This window comes from Patiria miniata, unplaced genomic scaffold, assembly GCF_015706575.1.
Source record: "Patiria miniata isolate m_02_andy unplaced genomic scaffold, ASM1570657v1 HiC_scaffold_4, whole genome shotgun sequence".
Classification (NCBI taxonomy): Eukaryota; Metazoa; Echinodermata; class Asteroidea; order Valvatida; family Asterinidae; genus Patiria; species Patiria miniata.
In genome coordinates this window covers 11,229,271-11,250,735 of record NW_024037071.1, presented here as the reverse complement: position 1 = coordinate 11,250,735, position 21,465 = coordinate 11,229,271, and the positions used below count along the sequence as shown (strand labels likewise).

The window sequence follows — 21,465 nt, the reverse complement described above, 5'->3', positions numbered from 1 at the left end:
AGTGACATCATGATGACGTCATAATTGGTTACGTGATGTCTCGTTAAAGATTAATTAGATTTGATCTTTAAAAATCAATATACATGTAAAATCAACCATGAGAGACCTGAACATGATTTTTGCGGGATATGATAGAATTTTTCGGGGGGTCTTCATTTTTCATATATTATGTGCAAAATCACGTAACCCTTTCTTCCTGTTGAAACCGGAAGTGCCTTGTAATTTAAAATTGGTGAAAGATGTGAACTAATGCTTTCAACGATGTATGCTCTGGCGGAGTTGTTCTTTACCATAATATTATAGTTATATTATAGATGAAACTTGATGTGACGTCATCATGACGTCATCACGTGACATGTGACGTCATAATTCAAAGCCCTATGGGAATATAATCACATATTATATGCCACCATTCATTATAAACAGAACTACACATCCTTCCTTGATAGAACATATACTTGAAGCTTTACATGTCACACGTCACAAAAAAATTACCGAAACAGCCCTGTGTTTGTCCACAAACACAAATCTAGTAATGCACTGCATAATGGTTATGTATAGCACCTAGATGTATTTACAGTGTGTGCATGGGTCCTTGCTCTATGGTGTGTGACTTGTGGCTTTTCCGCGGAGTTTCGCGTCCAATAAACGCAAAACAAAGGGGAAATAACGAAATTATCGATAGTATTATAAATATTAGTTGTAAATCATGTAAAATCGTGTATGAAAGATACATGTCATGTACCGGTAACTGTAATACACAGTACATGTGATACATACATGTTACACAATGAGGAAATTTATACATGTATTGTGGTGCAAATAATCATTGGCACAGAAAACCTGTGCACAAGGAAAAATCAATACATACATTGACCAACTTTGTGCATTTTCAAGTAGCCCATGTAACAAATTGATTAGGCCTATCAATCAGCTCTTGTGAGTTTTAAATTTTCAAACACCTACAGTGTGATACAATTGCTCAAAACAACAGTGCTTACTTTCTTTTTTTGCAATGCTTACTTTTATCTGGTTAAAATGCACAAGGCTACTGGAGAACACAGACGTTTTTTTATACAATTATGCAAAGCCTCAGAAAATGAATACTATTTGAATTATTTGAAAAATCCAGACAACAATCACCTTTATTGCGATGGAAATCACATTCTTGCACAATATTCTTTCCACCTTTGGCTAGGATGGCCTGAGAAACTGGACCTGTGAATAATTATCAATATACAATGTAAGTTGTTTTTAGTACACATGTATGCGTAAAATCCTCACTAATGCAAAAGTTATGACAATTATAATATTCATGAAATAAATTATCTCCATTTCGGCTGAAAAAAAAAATATTGTGTTTCTGGTAACGGTGCCAAAAAGGAAAGGTCAGAGTAGGTTTCCAAGTACATTTGTACATATCTACACAGTAGACATACATGCACATACACAGTCAAGTAGACATGTTGTAAGAAGGTGCTTTATTGCACAGAATTCCAGACGTCTTTACCACAACTATGGACACAAAATATGTGCACATTGATTTGGGTTAGTAATGCAAGAAGTACATGTACCGTAATTTTCGGAATATAGGCTGAGCATAGTATAAGCCGCAACACGCAAAAATCCGCAAATTAAAATTTGACGTCATCGTATTAGCCACACCGGCGTATAAGCCACACTTTTTGTAAGGACTCCAAATTCTAAAGACTGAAATTCAAAAAGCTCTGGACCAGTTCCAATTGCATTACGAAAGCTATAAAAGGGCCACAAAAGTTGTATAAAAACATTTACAGTCGATACTCTATATATGAGTAAATCATAGAAATTGACGATGAGAAATAAACACCGGGAATTGCTGCTGACTGGCCCGGCCGGTCACCGGCCTAAAAGTTAGCGCATGGCCCAGCAGCATGTGCCAGCGAATGACAACATTTTCCTGCAGCACTTGAGAGAATATGCAACCCGGCCATGTGTCGTCCGACTGGAGCACTACAAATCTTGCCTTGTGGCAACAGATGCTGATTTGTCTTGTCCTAAGAATAAATAGGTCCTTTTTTTACAACAAAACTTATCAAATAGTTGTGATTTCAAATGAGTAGTATCGTCAAAAAATCAAGTTTACGAGCGTACTTTCTTCAAAAACAGTCAACACCATGCTTGGATGAATCCATTAATTTTGCAAGGGGTGACTTAGCCCCTGTTTTGCATTTTACATCGTTTCTTGAATACATTTCCAGAAAAAAATTTATTGTGACGTTGAACAACTGATTGTCGAATGAAGAAATATTTCAGACAAAAAATATTAGCTGTCTGTTTTTTTTTCAAACTGCTGAAAAAATATTGATAATTGTTGTTCCCAAGACAGTACATCCCTTTATTACCACAAATGGTTTGGTCCGGTCCACAAGTGTGTGTGGTGCAATGCATGCATGCATGCAACTCAATGTCACATCGGATGGGTTGGGTTTTCAACGAAGACGGCTTTCGCTCGCTCACGCACAGCCTGCCGGCACAGCCAGTCGGTGGTTTACCCTACCGCACGGTATCGAACCTCGGAAACTTTTCGTTCGAACGTGCCTCCACTGTTTGTACTAAAAAATGACTTGCCCCAAGTAATGATTGATGATTGAATTCAGCAACAGATCTTTTCTTATACCAGTACATTAAATTAAATACACATTTGAATATTATTTTTATTCTTCAAGGCTCAGCCTATAAGCCCCCCTTTGTATAAGCCGCAGTAAACATTTTCATGGGCAAAATCAACACATAGCTGCGGCTAATTATATTCCGAAAATTACGGTATGCACAACTAATTTTATTCTAAAGGAGGCAGAACCCACAATGCCTTCACATGATGTGCCAAAGTACAGTGGTAATGCCTCCACCAGTGCCTTCAGGTGCTTTTCCATATGCACATTTTCAGTCCATGTTGTGCCTGTTGCGTATACGTTGCATTCGTGATGCGTTTTGCGTGCGCGATTTACCTTTCCATATGTGAAGTATGCACAATGAATTTGGTTAGAAACGTAGAAAAAAGAAAATGGCAAGCCATTAAAACCAAATGCGTCTATTGATTGCAGCTGCAGATTACAGAAAAAGAATTCATTCCAATCAAAAACAAAAAACACAGGGTGTTTTCGTTTTTGATTGGAAATCTTCCAAAGCAGGAAAGATAATGGGACTTACCATCATCTTGTAATGGTAGGGGGTCATGGCGCTTGCGCCAAGCATTGTGTATGTGTCCAAATGACAAGCAACGTATACGTACATATAAAAAGGGACGTGTGCTACAATACGAAGTCGATTTTTGTGTCTTTAAAAATGAAATCCATGAATGCAGCGCAAATGCAGAGCAAATGCAGCGCACATGCAACGCATACATCACGGACCCAAAAAATGTGCATATGGAAAGGCGCCTTTATACTCACGTCATCATTGTGGGATAACGCGTGTTTGTGTTTTATGCTGATGGCACTTTTGACAAAATGGGTGCTACACAGTTTACTGGATCAGCAAAAAAAAATTGTAAAACAGAAAAACAGCATAAAACTGAAACTAGGAAAAGATGTGCATGTCAACTTACCATTCAAATCCAATCTTGCCCCAACACTGTTGACAATGCCATCAGTTGTTTCTTTCACAAGGTCTCCCTGTCCAACTTGAAGACAAACAGAACCTATCTTTGTCTGTAGCATTCCTGTGGCATCACGCTGTATGGCCGAGTAAGCCTGGCGGTCAGTGGGACCTACAGAAACATGTGTGATGGGTGTTTGGTTATGAGATCTTTGAATATCTAAAAATGACTGGTTTTGTCATTCAATGCTTAAGATTATGGAGTTGACATACTTCTGTTCAAATTGCAGAGTGGTATTGCAGCCAATCATAAGACACAAGTCAAACACTAGCCACATCCCAAGTCAGAAGTGACAGAGATGGACAATGACAAAGTAATGCCTTAATCACAGTACATTAGAATAGCTTGTCATCTGACTTGAGACTGGATGATTCGTGACTGGCCTTTGCAGTTTTGTGATGACTTGATACTTACAACTTTGATACTAGAAATGAGAAACTACCCAGTGCAATCAGGCAAAGTAAAACTGGTAATAATTGCAAGTAAAACAAATAAAACAGTTCAAAGTATAGTTTGAAACAGGAAGATTTGACAAATGTGTCAATGTAATGAAAAGAACCAAGACCAAAAACCAAGAACACTTACATGGAGATTTGGGCAACTACTGCAGAACTTTACATACTGTAAAGAACTTTTGATTTGAGACAAAAAGATATCCCCCAAATCACGATACTTACCTGTTAAACCTTACATTTGCATGTTTCTCTAGCCTAAGGCTCCCAATCGCTAGCGTTTTTTTACAACAGTAAATAGCGCCCTCAGCGCCCAAGCCCTCAGTACCCGCTTTAGTCTGGTACCCTCGTACTCTTTATCTCTATTGCGAGCACTTAGGTAATCCCTGCCAGCCAAGCTCCATTTGGGGAAGGAGGGTGGGGGGTTTAACAGGTAAGTATCGTCCCCTCGTGGACTCACAAATCACCTTTGATTTGGGGGAGTCCACTTCTGGGACTCTCTTACCTGTTAAACCTTCCATTTGCATAGATTAGCACCATCTGAAGGAGGAGGGCTAGGGTGAGGCTACCATAAGAACTGCTATTATTAGCACTATCTGGACTAGATTGGTGTAATGAGCATGGGCAGTGTTCTTTGTATGTGTAGGCCAATAATCTAGTACGAAAAGTTGATTGTCCTTTCTATCCATCAGGAACTGTCCTGTGATGCCCCTGAATAAGGCCGAGTTGTCTGAATGAACAGCTGGGTGGTCTCAACCCTTAGGGGCTTAGTATGGGTGCAATACCACTGGTGGGCCCGAACCGGACACCAGAGTTTGTCATCTGGGATGGAAGAGAAGGTTTTTATCTCCGAAATACATATATGTGATGGTTGCAAAGATAATGACTGATTCTTTGCCAGGAACATTTAATAAGGGACCAGTCAAACTCAATGTGGTTCCCATCGTACATGACCCTGCTCTATGATAAAGGCATGCAACTCACTGCGTCTCCTGGCGGCTTATATGACTGTCATGTTGAGAGGCCCTACAACTTTGGGGAGCAATGGTTGCAGCATTTACCGAAAGTCCTGCTGTTTGGAGAGATTGTTTGACAATAGTCAGGTGAAGTGTCTCTGGCTCTGGCTGTAGGATCTTGGAGCGAGGTTGAGCAAGGAGATCTACCCCCTAAGGTGGTATAATTGGTGTGTGAATCAGAAGATTAAGATTGATTTATCTTCTGAAACCAAGGCGGACGGGGCCAGAAAGGGGCGATGAGGATTATTTTGCAATGTTCCAAATTTGTCTTCCTCAGAACCTTCAGCGAGAGATTGGTAGAAACACGTATCCGAACATGTTTGTCCAGCTTATGATCGCCCATGCATTGGGACTGCGTGTGCAGTATACACGCAGATGGTTGTTGAGGGCTGATGCAAGCACATACATGTAGCACATAGCGGGCGATCGAGCCTTCGGAAAATTTTCTGGACTACTGATGGGTGTAGTGTCCATTCTGTCGGGATAATTTTTCCCCTGGAGAGAGCCATCTGCCATGAGGTTCAGCTTGCCGGCAATGTGAAGTGCGGCCAATGTTACATGTATGTTGTTTGTGATTAGGAGATCCCAGGTGTGTCGGCAAAGCTGAGGGGATTGTGTGCCTCCTTGATGATTTATGTAGGAGACAACAGTGGAGCTGTCGGACTTCACTAGCACTGCATGATCTTTTATCACCCAATGAAAGTGGCTCAGTGCTTTCCTGACGGCCAGCAGCTCAAGAAAGTTGATATGGAGGACCCTCTTGCCAGAGTTCCAATTCCCTGCAATTGATTCTGTGCCAAGATGCGCCCCCCAGCCCTGGAGGAAGCATCCGTTATTAAGGTCATTTTCGGTTCGGTCGGAATGAAGGACATACCTATGTTGAGGTTGGATGGATTCAGCCCCCACCGTAGATCATTTGAATAGATCGACTGACTGGTATGAGATGAGTTTGGCAGGAAGGAAAAGTGTTACACACTCTATTGGATTGTGAATTCTTTCCTGTGTAGGCACAGCCCCGCTCTGCAGGAGATCCAAATCAGCGCCTAAATAAACCGGCCGTGTGGAAGGTTCCAGCTGGGACTTCTGATTTATCAGGAAACCCAACCAGACTGCAAGTTCTTGTGTTAGACCGATTGCCTTCAAAGTCTTGTCTCTGGTTGAGCCCCGGCGAGCCAATCGTCATGTTCCGTTTCCGCAGAATTGCTTGCTTGTTTGTCTGTTGGAATAGGACAATGTAGGAGTTGGATGTGGAGTAAAGCCTAATGGGGGTGTGCTTGTAAATTCTAATGCATACCCCTGCCTTACGGTGTCCCATACTCACTTGTCTTGACAAAAAAGGGCCCAAATACTTGCAAAATGTTTGAGACGGCCTCCTACGGTACTGGCCCTGTGTAGTATGCCGTGGTGGCCTCCATAACTCAGGGATGTAATTGGTCTGTGACAAAAAAACCTGAAAATTGTATACATGAAGTGCAAACTCCAGTGAGCGCGAAGCCATTACGGCATGGGCTCCAGGGCTCTTAAATAAGCGGGCCCCGGACCCCACATGATTTTAGATGCTCTCTGAGGCAATTACTGGGCACTTTCCTCTGAAATTTTGGAGCAGATTTGTTTTAATTTTAAGAAGAATTTTTCTTCATTGGTTAAAATGTACTCTTGTTCTTATAAAGTTTCTTCTGTACTCAAAGTTGATAACCATGCATTTTCATGTTACCTCGCCATGCTTTGATGTGCTTTGGGTGTTTCACAGTACATTACGAGTGATTTCTTTCCACTCGACGCGTAGTTGATAATGTCGTTGCAAACACTGTAAAAAACCTTGCCAGCGGTTGCTATTTTATCGAAACACTCTTGAAATTCATGCTGATGCCCGTCAATAATAACGGAGTCCCGAAACCATTCCTACCGGAACTTATTTTTCACTTCTTTATCAAGCTCTCGCATTGATAAATCTCCTTGTGACAGTATCGACTTGTTGGGCGCAGCCATGTTGGAAGCATACGTACACAAACGCTCCGAGACGCCGCCGCGTAAAACAACAACGTGCATAGGCCTAATCGAATCCACATGATTGTACTGTACTGTATGCCATTGTGCACGCTGAGTAATATTAGTCTGTACACCTGACCAGCGCAATACGTGCATCTCATGTACTGACACAGGAACTAGACCTAAATAATCATAACCTCGGACCCGAGCGAAAAATCTCATGATTGCGCTAACGGCAACGCACGGTCTTCAACTTCGTTCTCACATTGGGTATTCAATATGTGTGTGCGTTAAAAGATATATCGATCAACGAAGTAATGTCCGTAAGTAAATTTCGGCAAGCAAAACACATTATAAATAATTAATTAGCACATTCTACCCCCTATTTTCTCAACGGATTCACATGATTCACGTTGGTGGACTTTTCAGGGCCCCCCCCAAAAAACCCCCCGGATTTCCAGAAAAAAACGGAGAAATCACATCCCTGATAACGTGTCTTAGGCCAGGGAGTGTATGAGGGTCGAAAGGATGATCTTTCGCTAACCGGAGGTGGACGCACTGGATGGACTTGGTTTATCTTGACCCTGTGGACTACGGTTGGATGCGAAGGCTCAGCCTACTAGCCGGTTGTTTATTCCCCTTAACAGATGCAGTGCTTGCGCTTGTGGGCTTTCAAAGATTTAGTTTGTCTGTAGCCTCCAAACGTCTGGCCTCTGCCTCCATGGCATCTTGAAACTTCCCTTTAAATAAATCTGTTCCCACGAGGGAAAGTGATTCAAGGCGTGCCCTTGCCCCCTCAGACGGGAGAAAAATGGCATCAAGAACATTGGCCATACAAACTGTAGAAACACACATGGAAACTTGGACAAACTGGTCCATGCAAATACGGAAGCAATCGTCCAAGCAACGAAATGCTAGTTCTGTTGTCTCAGGAGATACTGGAGAGTCTGCTTCACAAGAACAGACAAAAAACTCAGACAATAACTGCAGAAAACAGGACACTCGCTACCCCGCACGGGATGCTGTGTCAACTTTCACGAGAGTATCCTCCATTTTATTTCTTTCACGGCTGACAAATGGAGATTTACGTGACGTATGACCAGTAGAGTCGGCCGTAATTCTGTTTCAGACCGTATCTGACATAGCCGGGACTGCAAGAAATTCCTCAAAATCAGACAGCGGTACACGAAACGGCCTGGTATGTTGTCACGAGCGGGCACCATTTCTTTACCACCGCTAGTGTTTTGATCTGATCAGCACATCATCAATCAATCAGACAGGCTGGAAAATCCTGGTCCTTGGAGTCAGTTGAGCCCGTACCTGATGTATAGGATCGGCAGACACTTTGATCTGGCAACGGCGATATGTTGAGCTCTCTGACCATGTCTTTCATCAATGCCAATAACCTTGGGTCAGAGGCAGAAAGAGGTAATGAAATGGCAGACTCGTCAATCGATCAAGATGGCCGTGGGGAGTTTGTGCATTTCGCCCTCCCCGCAGCACCCGTGCTCAGCGGGTTGACCTTTCTGACCCTCAGCTGAAGCCATATGGCTGTGTTCAGCTGAACAGGGGTAGGGGTGTGATCTGTTGTAACAACCACAAGATCGGAGGGAAAAACTGACATTTGATTGCCTGACTTGGGCGCCGAATGATTTTGTTAAGGGCCAACAGTAATAGGTTCACTGACCGAAAAAAACCCAGTCGGTTGGGGAACGATGCTATTGTGGCCGATAAATGCTGGAAACCCTGTAAAAAACATATGTTTCATGCTGTCGGACCGAGAGCTCTGGCGACACGAACGTTGGAAGCCCAAGAATAGCTCAGAACCGACTCAACTGAAGCGGCACTGGAGCTATTATAACAGCATCAGGGTTTCTTGTGATGACGATGCTTACCCTTAGAAGCCGTATCTCTCCAGCTCCCGGACGACCCGGTTTCCATCCGGGTCAGATCTGTATCCCGGATATTATCTGCGTTATCCCAGAAATTAGCCTGGTTGTACCAGAAATTATCCGGGTCATCCCAGTTCGGTGCGGTACCTCCGGCACCAGGGGCTAAGAGCCCGGAAGACGTCTGCTCGTTCCCGGGTCGGCCCAATTTCTTACCACACGTTTTGCCGAAAGTTGGGACAAGGGGTCCGGAAGGAGCTGCCCTTCTATCCCTCTCCAGGGCACTGGGGGCTATAGGCCCAGAAGGCGTAGCCCTTTTCCCTGTGCCTGGTGTACCGGAGGCCAGAGGCCCTAGAAGCATCTCTCCGGTACATGAGTGGCTTTGTCGCTTGCCGTCTGAAGTACGCATGGAAATTGGAGGCCCGGAAGGTACAGCCCCAGCATGTTGGGTACTCTAACCGGGGGCCAGAGGCCCGGAAAAAGTGGTCCGGTAAGCGACTTAAGTGTACCTAATTTAGTCTTGCACGATCGTTTACATTGTGACGAACCAGGAGAATTACTCACTGCCAAGTCCACCGATGGTGACCGAGAATTGAGCCAACTGCATCCCATTCATCATCTCCCCACGTACAACAGACCACGCAGGTATTTTTGAGGCGTATACATGTAAGGGTGACAATGTGGGCACAAATATTGTGGGTCTAGGCATGCCCTAGGATAAATATGGTGACACATACTGCATGTAACGAACTTGGTGGGAGTAATACCGTGTTTACTCTTGCGTGACTCCGCCATGATGAACCTAAGACGAAAAAAACTGGTGATTTTACAGTTACGAAAACGGCAAAATTATAAAACTAAAGGAGTGGTATTTTCTTCCACAAAATGAGAAAAAGACGACACACACTTTGTGTACAACTAAAATTTATGCTACTATATACAAAACTTAGCAATATGGAAGGAAATTGCAAGTCCTTCGAGAGCTTGAAATTTTTATGTCTCACTCGTGTGAGCGCTAGAGAAAAAGAGGACGAGGGTACCAAACTAATGCGGGTACTGAGGGCTTTGGCACTGAGGGCGCTATTTACTGTGGTATTAAACGCTAGCGATTAGGAGCCTCAGGCTAGAGAAATATGCAAATGTAAGGTTTAACAGGTAAGAGAGTCCCAGAAGTGGCATTTTCATTAAGTGGAAGAAGTTTCCAAGAGGAACATGGGCGTCGACAGGATTTTTCTAGAGGGGGGCAAAATTTTGTTTTGCCAAAAAATGCTTGTATTTTCAACACATTCTCGATTTATCAGTTTTAGAGGGGGGGCAGGGACATTTTGCCCCCCCCCCACTCATTAAATTTACACCACTTTGTCTTCGCGCCTCTTTTTCTTTTTTTTTCCGTCTTTTTTTTTTTTTTTTTTGCTTTTCTGGGGGGGGGGGGGGGGCAAGTGCCCCCCCTCGCGACGCCCATGAAGAGGAACAGTTCTTATGAGGTACATGTAATTATAGTTAAATAAAGCTATATGCCATTGTTTACCTGATGAAGAGCCAGGTTTTTTCAACTTTCTTCCGTGGCCAGAAGGGGTGAATCCTGTAGCTCCTCCTGGTGATGCAGGGTTCAACAGACGTTGAATTTCGCTCTCAAAACACTACAAAATTAATAAAGATTTCAAAACAAAATGTTAGCATTCAGGACAAACTCAGTTTGTGCATACATCGTGCCATATGCCCACAAACCAATATGTGCTTGTCTTGTGTCCATCCAAATGGGGATTCAGATAGTGGTCACAAAGAGCCATCTACTGTTTGAGCATAGAGTCCATACAAAGGTCAGACAAGTAGGTGATTCCTGATAAAACCTTTGCTAATCCTGCTGACCAACAAGGTGCAACAGATGCAAAGTCTTCATATAGAGACCATACTGCATCGAGCCATCAACACCAGAGGCACAAATTGCCAATTCTGAGAATATGGGAGCTAGTCCCATTGAACAATAGCCCTGTTGGATCCTGTGCAGGGTGGCAGAAACAGTCTCTCAAGATGGCCTTGAGTTAGTAGATCTGTTGGGTCATGTAAAACAGGGATGGCTATTGACTTTGACAAATGTTACATGTTGTCAGATTTAGCAAGGTTTCTAGCTAAAATACCCTGGAGGTTATTAGTGTTAAATACCGGATATTATGCTGAGAATTGCTATTAAAAGTTAAAGATGTAGTCTATACCTGGATAGTCTTCACATCTTTGTCGTAGACTACAAAGCGAATATCCTTCAGTACACCATTCGGATGTTGACTGCTGAATTCCAAGACTGACTCATACATGACACGTGCAGTGACATCAGCTGGGTAGTTCAGGTTGCCTGTACCGAGTGCTGGGATTGCTATGGAAAGCATTTCATTTTGCTCAGCGTCCTCCATCAAACTGAGGACAAGCTTCTTCAGAAACTAAAACATCAAATTAAAAAAATATCATCTTTCCAATACTTTTAATGCTAGATGTATATTTTATCTATCGTGTACATTTACAGTGATATCACTAAATAAAAGAGGGGGCGGGGGCAGTCATAGTTTGGTCATGGTTGTTAATAAATAATATTACTTTTCCAAATTCTGAAGTGGCAGGGACACAGGCCTTTGGGGTGGGCGTTAGGGGTTATGTAGGGGTTATGGCATAATGCCAGGTGAAGTAATACAGGCCCAAGGAAAATTGTGCAAGACAAATTATGTGTAGAAAGTTGTCAGACTGCACCTTTCTCAACTCAACATGCTCAAAGAGTAAGAAAATGGATGAATCCCCCACCTACTGGTCCAAAAATATATGCATTACTCCTCTTACTTGCTCAGCTCTGGCTGGACTGCTGTAACTTTCACAGACGCAGTGGTAGACCTTTTTGCATGTGAGGGCAGCTGGTCCCGTTTGTATGAATTCACCAGCTGGGATTTTCCCACGAGCAGAAGTCACTGTGCTGCACTCTAGCTGTAAGGCTTGCCCAGCTGCTTGCAATATGGCCTTAGACACCGCACCATTACCAAGTTGCATGTCACTTCCTGCAGTGTTGACTAGTACATCAACCTGTATGGCAAAACAATTAGAATACACATCCATGTACTGTGTACCTATTCAACAAAAGTTTCTCTTGCAAAGGGAAGCCAGCAGTAACATAGAAAAACAAGTTGGTTGGCATTTAATTGTCTGTAATCAATGTACACCATTTCATCTTACTACAAATTGACATTTGGTAGTCTGATTCCCAGACCTAAGATTCTGACTATGCTAAAAAACTTTACATCAGGTAGACACCTGAAATGTCCCAAATTTTTTGAACATAGTTTTGTTGATATGAATGTTTGCAGTAAGTTGTGTGAATTACCACAAACATACACAGGGGTAAAATACAAACAATTGTCCTGCCATGCTTGTTATCAATCCTGAAAATGTTGAGTCTGTTTAAATTGAAGCTCGCGTTAAGTACATTTGATACCAAGCATATATGCCCATTTAGCCGTTGTGCCTCAAGTATCCAGTAGGGCTTTTGCTGTATCATGCTTTATTTTGAATGTTATAGCTCCCTGACCTGCAATATATATGGGGTATAGAGATTGTTAGGGTAGGAAAGAGACCAGACATGAACTTCATGAATGATTGCAACTGAAGAGGCTCTTGAGAAAACAAAGCTATCTTTTACCATTTCACTGGTGATGCTTCCTTTCTTGAGGGTTATGTTGATGCCCTCCATTGTTGTCAAGATGTTTTGCCCTGATGAAGTAAACCTTGGGGCTGGGGCTGGAGCAGAGACAGGGGGTGGTTGTGGTACATCATCAACAATTGGTGGACCCAAACTTGCACCCCTGGACCCTAAGGTTGGAATTAAGACAAAGCATCATAACTGATTATTTATGAAGTTGAAATGTAATTCTTAAACAGGGGACAAGTCGAAATCAAGGGTCCAAATTGTCCCCAAGGACATTTCATAACCACAGATTTCATCAGAAAAATACAAAAACAAACAATTTTGTTATACCTGAGTATTTTAAGAAGTAACAAAATTGTAATTAAAATTGTATTTTTTGTCAAGGCAGTTTTGTCTTTTGTTCCCTTTTGACACCCCTTTATGCATTCACTGAAGTCCATTTGCTTCAGTGAGTTCAGTCGATAAAATGGACGTTTGCCCTGACCCACCCACAGTTCTGTCTTGACACACTCAAGTCAAAGGTTATACAAAACAACAGGGATGAAAATGTTTATTCTTTATGAATGATGAAGGGTGGTGTTCCCAGGGAACACATGAGGCAAATGTACTCCACAGTCTATCAGGTTTTTATACATAAACTTTAAGTCAACTGACCAGTATTCAACCAATGAGATTTCACACTCTAATACCATTGTGCAACTAAGTAAATTGCATGAAACATGTGAAATAATAAGCAATATTTAAGTTCAATACAATTGCAATATATAAATGTAAATCCGCCCACCTTTGTCAACATCAGTGCCATCTTCGTCTTCCTGAAATTGGCTAAATCGATCCATCACAGCCTTTTTGAATACATCACAGGTTGGCGGGTCATTGTTGGTGAAATGAATCTCTGTCAGGGTGGGGTTAGGCATGCTTTGACAGAACTCAGCCACGGCGTTAAGGATCTGCTTTGCGGCGAGGTCAACTGGGAAGCCATAAACACCAGTGCTGATGGCTGGTATGGCGATGGACTGCATATTCAGCTTATTTGCCAGTTTTAGACAAGCAATGACGCCGTTATACAGGAGATGCTCTTCATAACTTGGCTCATCATCATCTGGAATAAATGTGTCTCCTCTATGATGTGGCCATTTAGGTCCTGCAACATGGATAACTTTCTTGCAGGGTAGTTTCCCACCGGTAGTATGAACAGGCTCGCCAACGTACAATTGGCGGCGCTTGGACCTGATCAATATCTGCTCACTCTCAGTCTGAATGGCTCTCCCACCTGTGAAAGAAATGAAGACAGTTAGATGATTCATGCAAAAAAGTTCAAGTAATGTATATAATGTACATAAGCTTAACTGCGAATAAATTCTACTATTTATATTGCAATGTATAATGCATGTATCTAGCTAGACTCACCTGCTTTGACTATATCATATGCTAGTCCTCCAACATGTTTCAGTTCCGTATTTGCAGCATTCACTATGCAGTCCACTTGTTGCCTTGTCAGGTCGCCTATGCATACTTTCAAAGTGAAGCCATTTGGCAGAGCAATTCGGCAGAGTACCCTCGTGGATACCATTGGTCTCACTGCTGCATCTCCTTCAACTTCAGCTTCATCATCGCTGTCTTCCTGCACATTCTCTCTGATAACACACAGGTATTCTTTCTCAAGCGTTTCCAAAAACTTCTTCCCTTTGTCTTCTCGGAAGAGTTGGGCCATTCCAGTCTTTGAGACCGGATAAGGCTGCTCCTTGATTCTATCTATCAGGGAAGAAATGGCCTGGCTTGCTGCTTCCGAACCCTCTTCATTTCCTTGAATCACAAATCCCTTGCGACGGCCACCCTTCTGTGGCTGGATTTTCACATGGTTTTTGGTATTCTTCATTATGTTTACCAAATCTTCGCCGTAGAAATTTTCGATGAGACATATTTTGTTCTTGTTTGCTGGAACCATTGTCTTTATGATGACATTATCTTTCAGAAAAAGCATGATTTTTTGCTTTGTCTCGCCCAAGTTAGTCTTGAATCCTGCAAGTTCAACCACATTCCCTGCAAAACATGAACATCAAGTTTAATTAGGAAAAGAGGGTTATTACACTTCAAGAACACCAAATCATATAAACTTTTACACCACACCTTACCTTTTTTCAAGTAAGTACACAACCAAAAATGGAAACAAAACACAAAATAAGCAAAACTATAGGAGTTTGAAAGGCGGTCCTCATCTATGTTTAAACCAGAAACCTACACAACCCCTGGTTCAGACTGGCGTTCCAGAGTCGTGCCAAACAAAATAAACTGGAGCAACTTGAGTGGACCCACACAGATTTTTGGTTTCAGGCAGGTGAACTTAATACACTGGAGTCATTGTACAAACACATGATCTTAGCAACAAACTGCCACTGCACAACACTTTTTGTGGTTATATTTTCGAACAGTACCACCATATCTGACATTGTTTTTCGAGAGCAATTTCTGACCCACAACATCAACAGATAAATCCTTATCAGAATTATAGCCGAAAGGAAGAAAGGAAGTGCTATAACCATGTTGCTGCAGGCAGGAAAGAATACTGAACCTCTGCTTCTTAGCAGCTCTCTTGCTGCTTTCACAACTGTTACACATAGCATGCACTAAAAATCCACAAATGTTATGTTTGTACGGGTGGATTGTAAGACATGTCAATATCATCACTACTTATTTGCATACAATTTTACAAGCATTAAACACATTTGCTTTGGGTTCCGCTCATACAATGACGTCTGAATCAAGTGGCTCCCGAGTCGTTCTGAACGACTCCGATATTCGATTTTTCACCATCTAGGGCATTGCGTTGCTCCTGCTTGATTCAGGCGTCGGACTTTTGATGCACTTTATTCAGATCTTGACTTTGATTTTGGGCGGACCAACTCGGGAATGCCTGTCTGGACCAGAGATATATTTTTTTTGGACTGTTTTCCCTACAGAATTTTTACCTTTGCTGCTGATGGCTGCCATAACAAATTTCTGCTTGTTGATCCCATCAAGGAGCCTCTGGCCGGTTTGGTTCTGGAGAACATCCATTGCAGCTTGGCTTTTGATTGGAATAACACCCTCTTCTATTTCCTGATCGATGTATGCTTTAGCCTTGGTTGTATCCTTCTTAGTGGCACCAGATATGATGATCTTGCCATCATCAGATCCCTTGCATGCTGCTCGACTGCCCTGTGACCCTAGGATCTCATGGATTTTGTCGATAACATTCAGAACAAACTTTACTTTGTTAGGTCCGGTTTTGAGTTCTACTTTCTCTAGACTGTCCATTTGCCTCCGCATCGACAGCTCTGCTTCCTGCACGATCTTACGTGATCCTTCAAAAACGACTCTGAGTTTATCTTGTGAAGAGATGACAGTGATCTTCAGGTTTGGAAAGTCCTTTTCAATTTTATCCTTGATGCCACATATGATAAAAGGCTGGGACTTCTCTTCTGTCAAGGTTATGTCTTCCTTTATTTGCTGGGCTTCATACTCGGTCTTTGCTCTCAACTCCTTAATGATTCCATCAATATCAGTATGTCCTTTATGAACGTCTTGCTGCTCCCCAACCAAAGTAACTAGATGAGTGCTAGCATCAAACTGAATGGAGAAGCTCTTGGTGCCAAGCTGATTTATTTTATCAACTGCGTCTTTCCAAAATGACGATGGGACTGCAATTCTGGATGACTTACACCTGTTCAGGGAGTCAGTCAGAATTTGGGTAGCAGTTTCAGACCATTTGAGCCAAGATGATTGTCGCTGTCCATCTTCCAGTAGAGGTTCCAGCCTAGCTGTTGTCTTATCGTCACCATCTGGCCATTTCAGAATGGCCTTTGCATCCCTAAGCTTCTGAGTCAAAGTCTTCTTTGTGTGTTGGCCCTTCCCGAAGATGAACTCCATGATGGGTTTCTGGACTTGTACAGTGACTGGCTTAGGGACATGAGGAGTAGGGGCATCTAATTGACTCAGTCTTCCCAGACATTCATGGTACTCTTCAACCAACAGCTCAGTGCCGGCAACCTTGTGGGGACTCCTTTTCGACAGAACGTCATGAACAACTAAAGAAAAAAATTAATGCAAACATAATCCGATAATGTTTGAGATTCAACAGTGAAATTTACTATGAATGCATCAGTTTCAGAAATTAGATCATTCTTGAAAAAGAGTAAAAACCTGCATCCACAAAACTGTTACAAGCTCCTAAGGCCAAAAAAAAAAAGTCTCCAGTTTCTGGTATGGAGCTTGCCCCAAAAGTGGTGCGGCGACGTGGCTTTTTTTTTTTTTTTACCTGTTTTTTTTTTGTTTTTTGTTCAATTGTCGCTGATGACTGCAAATGGTGCCCGACTAAACTTAGTGCAAATATATGGGAGTCCAGAGAGGCCACATAAAGCTTATTCTCGATCATAACCCCATCTAAAAACACGTTAAAATTGTGCAGCAGCAGGATTCCAGTCAAACCAGTGAGTTTGGCGGTTTTGAGACATCATCTTGTATTGAAAAAAAAACCTTTTTCATTTTGCCGACGCGCATGGCTACGGCGACCATACCAGAAACCGGAGACTTTTTTTTTTTGGCCTAATCCGTGCCTAAAATAACCCTAGTAAATTGCATGTCAAACACTGCAGACTAAATTGACAAAACACAAAAAGTTCATATTCGAAGAGTCAAAACAAGTATACACACAATTCAAAAAACCATTACAAATTCCTAATAAGTGCCTGAAATTATCCCAGTAAATTTAAATACATTTGTACATGTACTTATAGTCTTCCTTATCTTTCAGTGATTTTTTTCCCCTTTTTTTCTGGCTCTTAATGAACCTGGGTTTACTTTCAAGATGTCAGACTGGCTTTCAGATATTGAAAGTTTTTGAAGTTTTGAGATTGGATGACCAAAAGTGGGAATATCACCTTTTTGAAGACAATATGGGCGACTTTTATGGTCATCAGTGCAGTACGTAGTCCTATTATTTTTTTTATTGAGCTGTGGCACTCCGTCCATGTTTATCTGACCAATAAGAGAATGCCACATGACATCACGCGACACTGACAAAGTGCAATCCGCTCTTGCATGCTACGGTTCACTCATGCTGGATTTGCACAGCAATATTTTCAGTACTCAACGCATTGATCCAAAACTATATATTTAGTTTGCTCACAGACATCAGAATAACGTGAAAGTTTTTGGCATGTCAAAAGTTCAAATGTCTCAATTTAATTGTTACCGACATGCATCTCAATGCACAATCCCTTTCGCCAGTATTATCATCACAATTTCTATTTTGACAGCTTGTTCATTTACAAAATGGCCGAACAATGTAGGTCTCACACATGAAGTTTATCAGAGATTCCTGAATGAAAATAAGTAGGTGCTTTCCATCTCAGTCCACAAAATCGGACGATGATACGATTGTCCGTGGATTCACACGCACAGAGGTATCCACATCGCGAATGGAGCGCCTCAGGCATTGTGTCGCATTTTTAGTGATACCTTCATATCTGGTTGTCTAATTTCATTGATTTTTGGTTGGTATAACCCAAAGATATCGGGAATTATGATGAGTAAATTTCACTTTGCAACCTGTGTATCATGTCAAGGTTCGTTGTTTTTGTCCACAGGGAAAAGTGACATGACGAAAGAGCCTACTTAGGATCAAACCTCTAAGGAAATTGTTAAAGTTTGGTCCCATGAAAACACATCCCAAGTACAAGAAAAGTTGCTAAGATTCTGCACAAGGCACAATGTGAAAGAAAAGAAACTGTTGTTCTTTTATTGGCATACCTTTCCAGTCTTCATAGTAGACAATAGCCTGAGTGTCTGTGGGTCCCTGCTGTACCTCTCTGACACCGGTGCCGCCAGATTTCTTTTTGTTGTCAAAATACAACTCGATCATCTCTAAAGATGTTCTTGGTGAGACCCCTTCAACACAAACATAGTTTTTCAAATACTAAATGCTGCAATTTGCATATATATATCGGTACATTCTGTTTTGACAACATGTTTAACATCCCTCTAACAATTAACACGAAGTAAAAACTTTAAAAAACTAATGACAAAGAATTCAAACTGACAGATTTCCAGGACTGATACTGGATGCACAGTGTACCAACATTCCACTTAACTTCCACGGAAATGTGGACATGGCTGGAAAGTGGAAAATTTACGAAATCTTCAGAACTACAAGCACCACGACTCAAATGTGGTCTCAGTTAAAGGGGACACCAAGACCTGTCATTTGATTAATGTACCAGTGAGATGGAATATAGTTAATTGCTTTTCTTGTCAATTAACTGTTTGAGGGGTTGTCATTTTTGCAGCTTATTTTTGTGCATGCAAAATACAAGTGTTGTTGTGGGTTTTTGTTTTTAAGGCAGAGTGAAAGGTTCATATAATGCCAAAGGAGTTTTTGTTTGATTATTATTTATTTTATATGTTTGAACTTGCACCAAAGGCTGGAGGACAAACTGCAATTAGTCAGGTGGCATATGGTTGGAATCGTGACCGACTGGTCCAAAGCACCAAACTTGGCAGATAGATTCTTATAGACCTAGAGAAGATATTTAGAAGGGGTGACACCTGAAATTCTTTTGGGAAGGGTGCCTAATTTGCATAAATCGTTAATCCCTGCCGTGTAATATATTTTTTTCCCACATTTGGGTATATTTTTATTTTTTTATTTTTTTGAAAAGTGTATTGTGGTGATTCTACTTGCATATTCTTACTTCAATAACATTTTGTAAAGCATGTAAGTGACTGGATAATTACGAGGACATAGTAAATCACCAAAATTGCTACTATGTTAGCCTAAAGTTACGCGCATTTACCTTTTCCTCAGATATCATCAACTAGTCTCGCCAAACGTGGGTATTGATGAGCTTCAAATTCACAAAGGTACTTACTGACATAGTTAACCTAACAAAAATAAGTGGGAAATCATTTGAAAATTGATATCATCTTGATGTTTGGCATAAAAGACAAAAAAGGGGAGAAAATGTGGTGTACGGTAAATTGGGCTACTACGGGAAGGGTAACGTGGGGACTAGAACAAGTTCAACAAAATCCCCCCAAATATGAGATTATTGTTGTTTACAATAATTTTGTCTACGCCAAAACGTTTTCTCAACAATAATTTTGGGAATTTTCTTTGAACTTGTTCCAGTCTTCCATGTTAGGCAACCCTTCACCTTACTTGTTAGCCCAATTTATGGACACCTCGTTTTTCCCCCAGTTTTTGTTTTCTGGGCTAAATATCACAATGTTCTCATTGTTCACATGATTTTGCATAAGGTTTCAATAGGGTAACTGTACCAGTAAGCTACGTGGTGAATTCACGTGGTGAATTCATAAGTTCATCAATGCTGATGTTTGGCAAGACTAATTGATGATATCTGGGGACAAGGTAAATGCGCGCAATTTAGGGCATAATAGTAGCCATTTTGGATCGTTACTATGTCCTCATAATTATTCAGTCACTTATATGCTTTGGAAAATGTTATTTAAGTAAAGATATGTAAGTAGAATCCCCAAAATAAACTTTTCAAAAAAATAAAAAAATAAAAATATACCCAAATATGGAAATAAATATAGTACACGGCAGGGATTAAAGATTTATGCAAATTAGGCACCCTTCCCAAAAGAATTTCGGGTGTCACCCCTTCTAAATATCTTCTCTAGGTCTATAAGAATCTATCTGCCAAGTTTGGTGTTTTGGACCAGTCGGTCACGATCTTGACGAAAATTAGATCTAAGCCACCTGACTAAATGTGAGTAACCACAATGTGAGTAGCCAGCCTTTTTCTTTTTAGCTATAACAGCATTTGGTATACATTTGTTAAAGGGAAGATACAACATTTGCAAACATCAAAAAACGAAATGATCAAATTATCACGAAATTACTGAATTGCTAGGGATTGACAGTCTAAAGCATCCTGTAAAATTGTGGCTCCTGGTGTGCTGACATTTTCAAGAAAAACTGTATTTTTCCAATGCTGGTCGGCCGACTGCCTTTTTCAAAAACTGCTCCTAATTTTTCATATTTAGTTATTCCGCATTTTCTTTGCAATTGATTACACACCTGTGAAGGGGTACAAGCCTGCTAGAGTGATTCTTTGACCTTGCAATTCCCCAAAGTCTTTATATTTCTCTGTTTCATCTTAAGTGGGGTCAGGGAACCAGACCACAAGAACATGATTGGTTTTCTTGTTTTTTTCCAGCATCTACCATTGTCTACAAGCCCAAAACGTAAAACAAGTCGGATTAACAATATTTGCTTTAACATACTAAACCTCCGAATCCATTTATTTCTGAAAATTGCAGCAAAAGCAAATGTTGTACATACCCTCTAATGTCAACATAGATATCTTGTAAAAGTATTCATTGAGTATTGCAGTTTCACTCCAAGGAAACTGCTGAAGTACAAGAAATCAACAAAAGCAGGCGGCTTAAAGTTTCAATATGACGTTGCTCAGCCTTTGACAAAGGTCTTGCTTAAGCCTGAAACATTAGGCCAGAAAATTTTGTTAATTTGTATATTTCAGGTCAATCCAGTCAGTAAGCTGTTTGCAGCAGTTTAATTTTCAAATTAAAAGAAAGACAATTTTGGCATGGGCTTTTTGTGTACAATAAGTAACCATATTTTTAAGAGTGCCATGCTCAAATGAGGGAAAATACAACTTTTTGTTGTCAGCACGGAAAAGCCCTGATAGTCCTTTTAGTATGACAATCACAACACTCAGAATGTAAGGACACAAGAAGTGTAATGCGAGTAACAGCGGAATTGCCGCATCTC

The 21,465-nt window shown here is 41.3% G+C and overlaps 1 protein-coding gene across 3 annotated transcripts in view; it reads right to left on the bottom strand.

Annotated features, from left to right (window-relative positions):
- The window catches only part of LOC119740136 (protein mono-ADP-ribosyltransferase PARP14-like), a 76,230-nt gene that overhangs the window by 30,151 nt on the left and 24,614 nt on the right, over positions 1–21,465 (bottom strand). For all 3 annotated transcript variants that reach the window (XM_038215340.1, XM_038215342.1, XM_038215343.1), the window contains 10 exons: positions 18,459–18,596; positions 15,638–16,735; positions 14,079–14,711; positions 13,453–13,941; positions 12,663–12,832; positions 11,813–12,049; positions 11,200–11,421; positions 10,515–10,626; positions 3,590–3,751; positions 1,144–1,218 (listed from right to left, as the gene is read on the bottom strand). In XM_038215340.1, the coding sequence (XP_038071268.1) occupies positions 1,144–1,218; positions 3,590–3,751; positions 10,515–10,626; positions 11,200–11,421; positions 11,813–12,049; positions 12,663–12,832; positions 13,453–13,941; positions 14,079–14,711; positions 15,638–16,735; positions 18,459–18,596 (3,336 nt within the window). The remainder of the gene's footprint in view (positions 1–1,143; positions 1,219–3,589; positions 3,752–10,514; positions 10,627–11,199; positions 11,422–11,812; positions 12,050–12,662; positions 12,833–13,452; positions 13,942–14,078; positions 14,712–15,637; positions 16,736–18,458; positions 18,597–21,465) is intronic.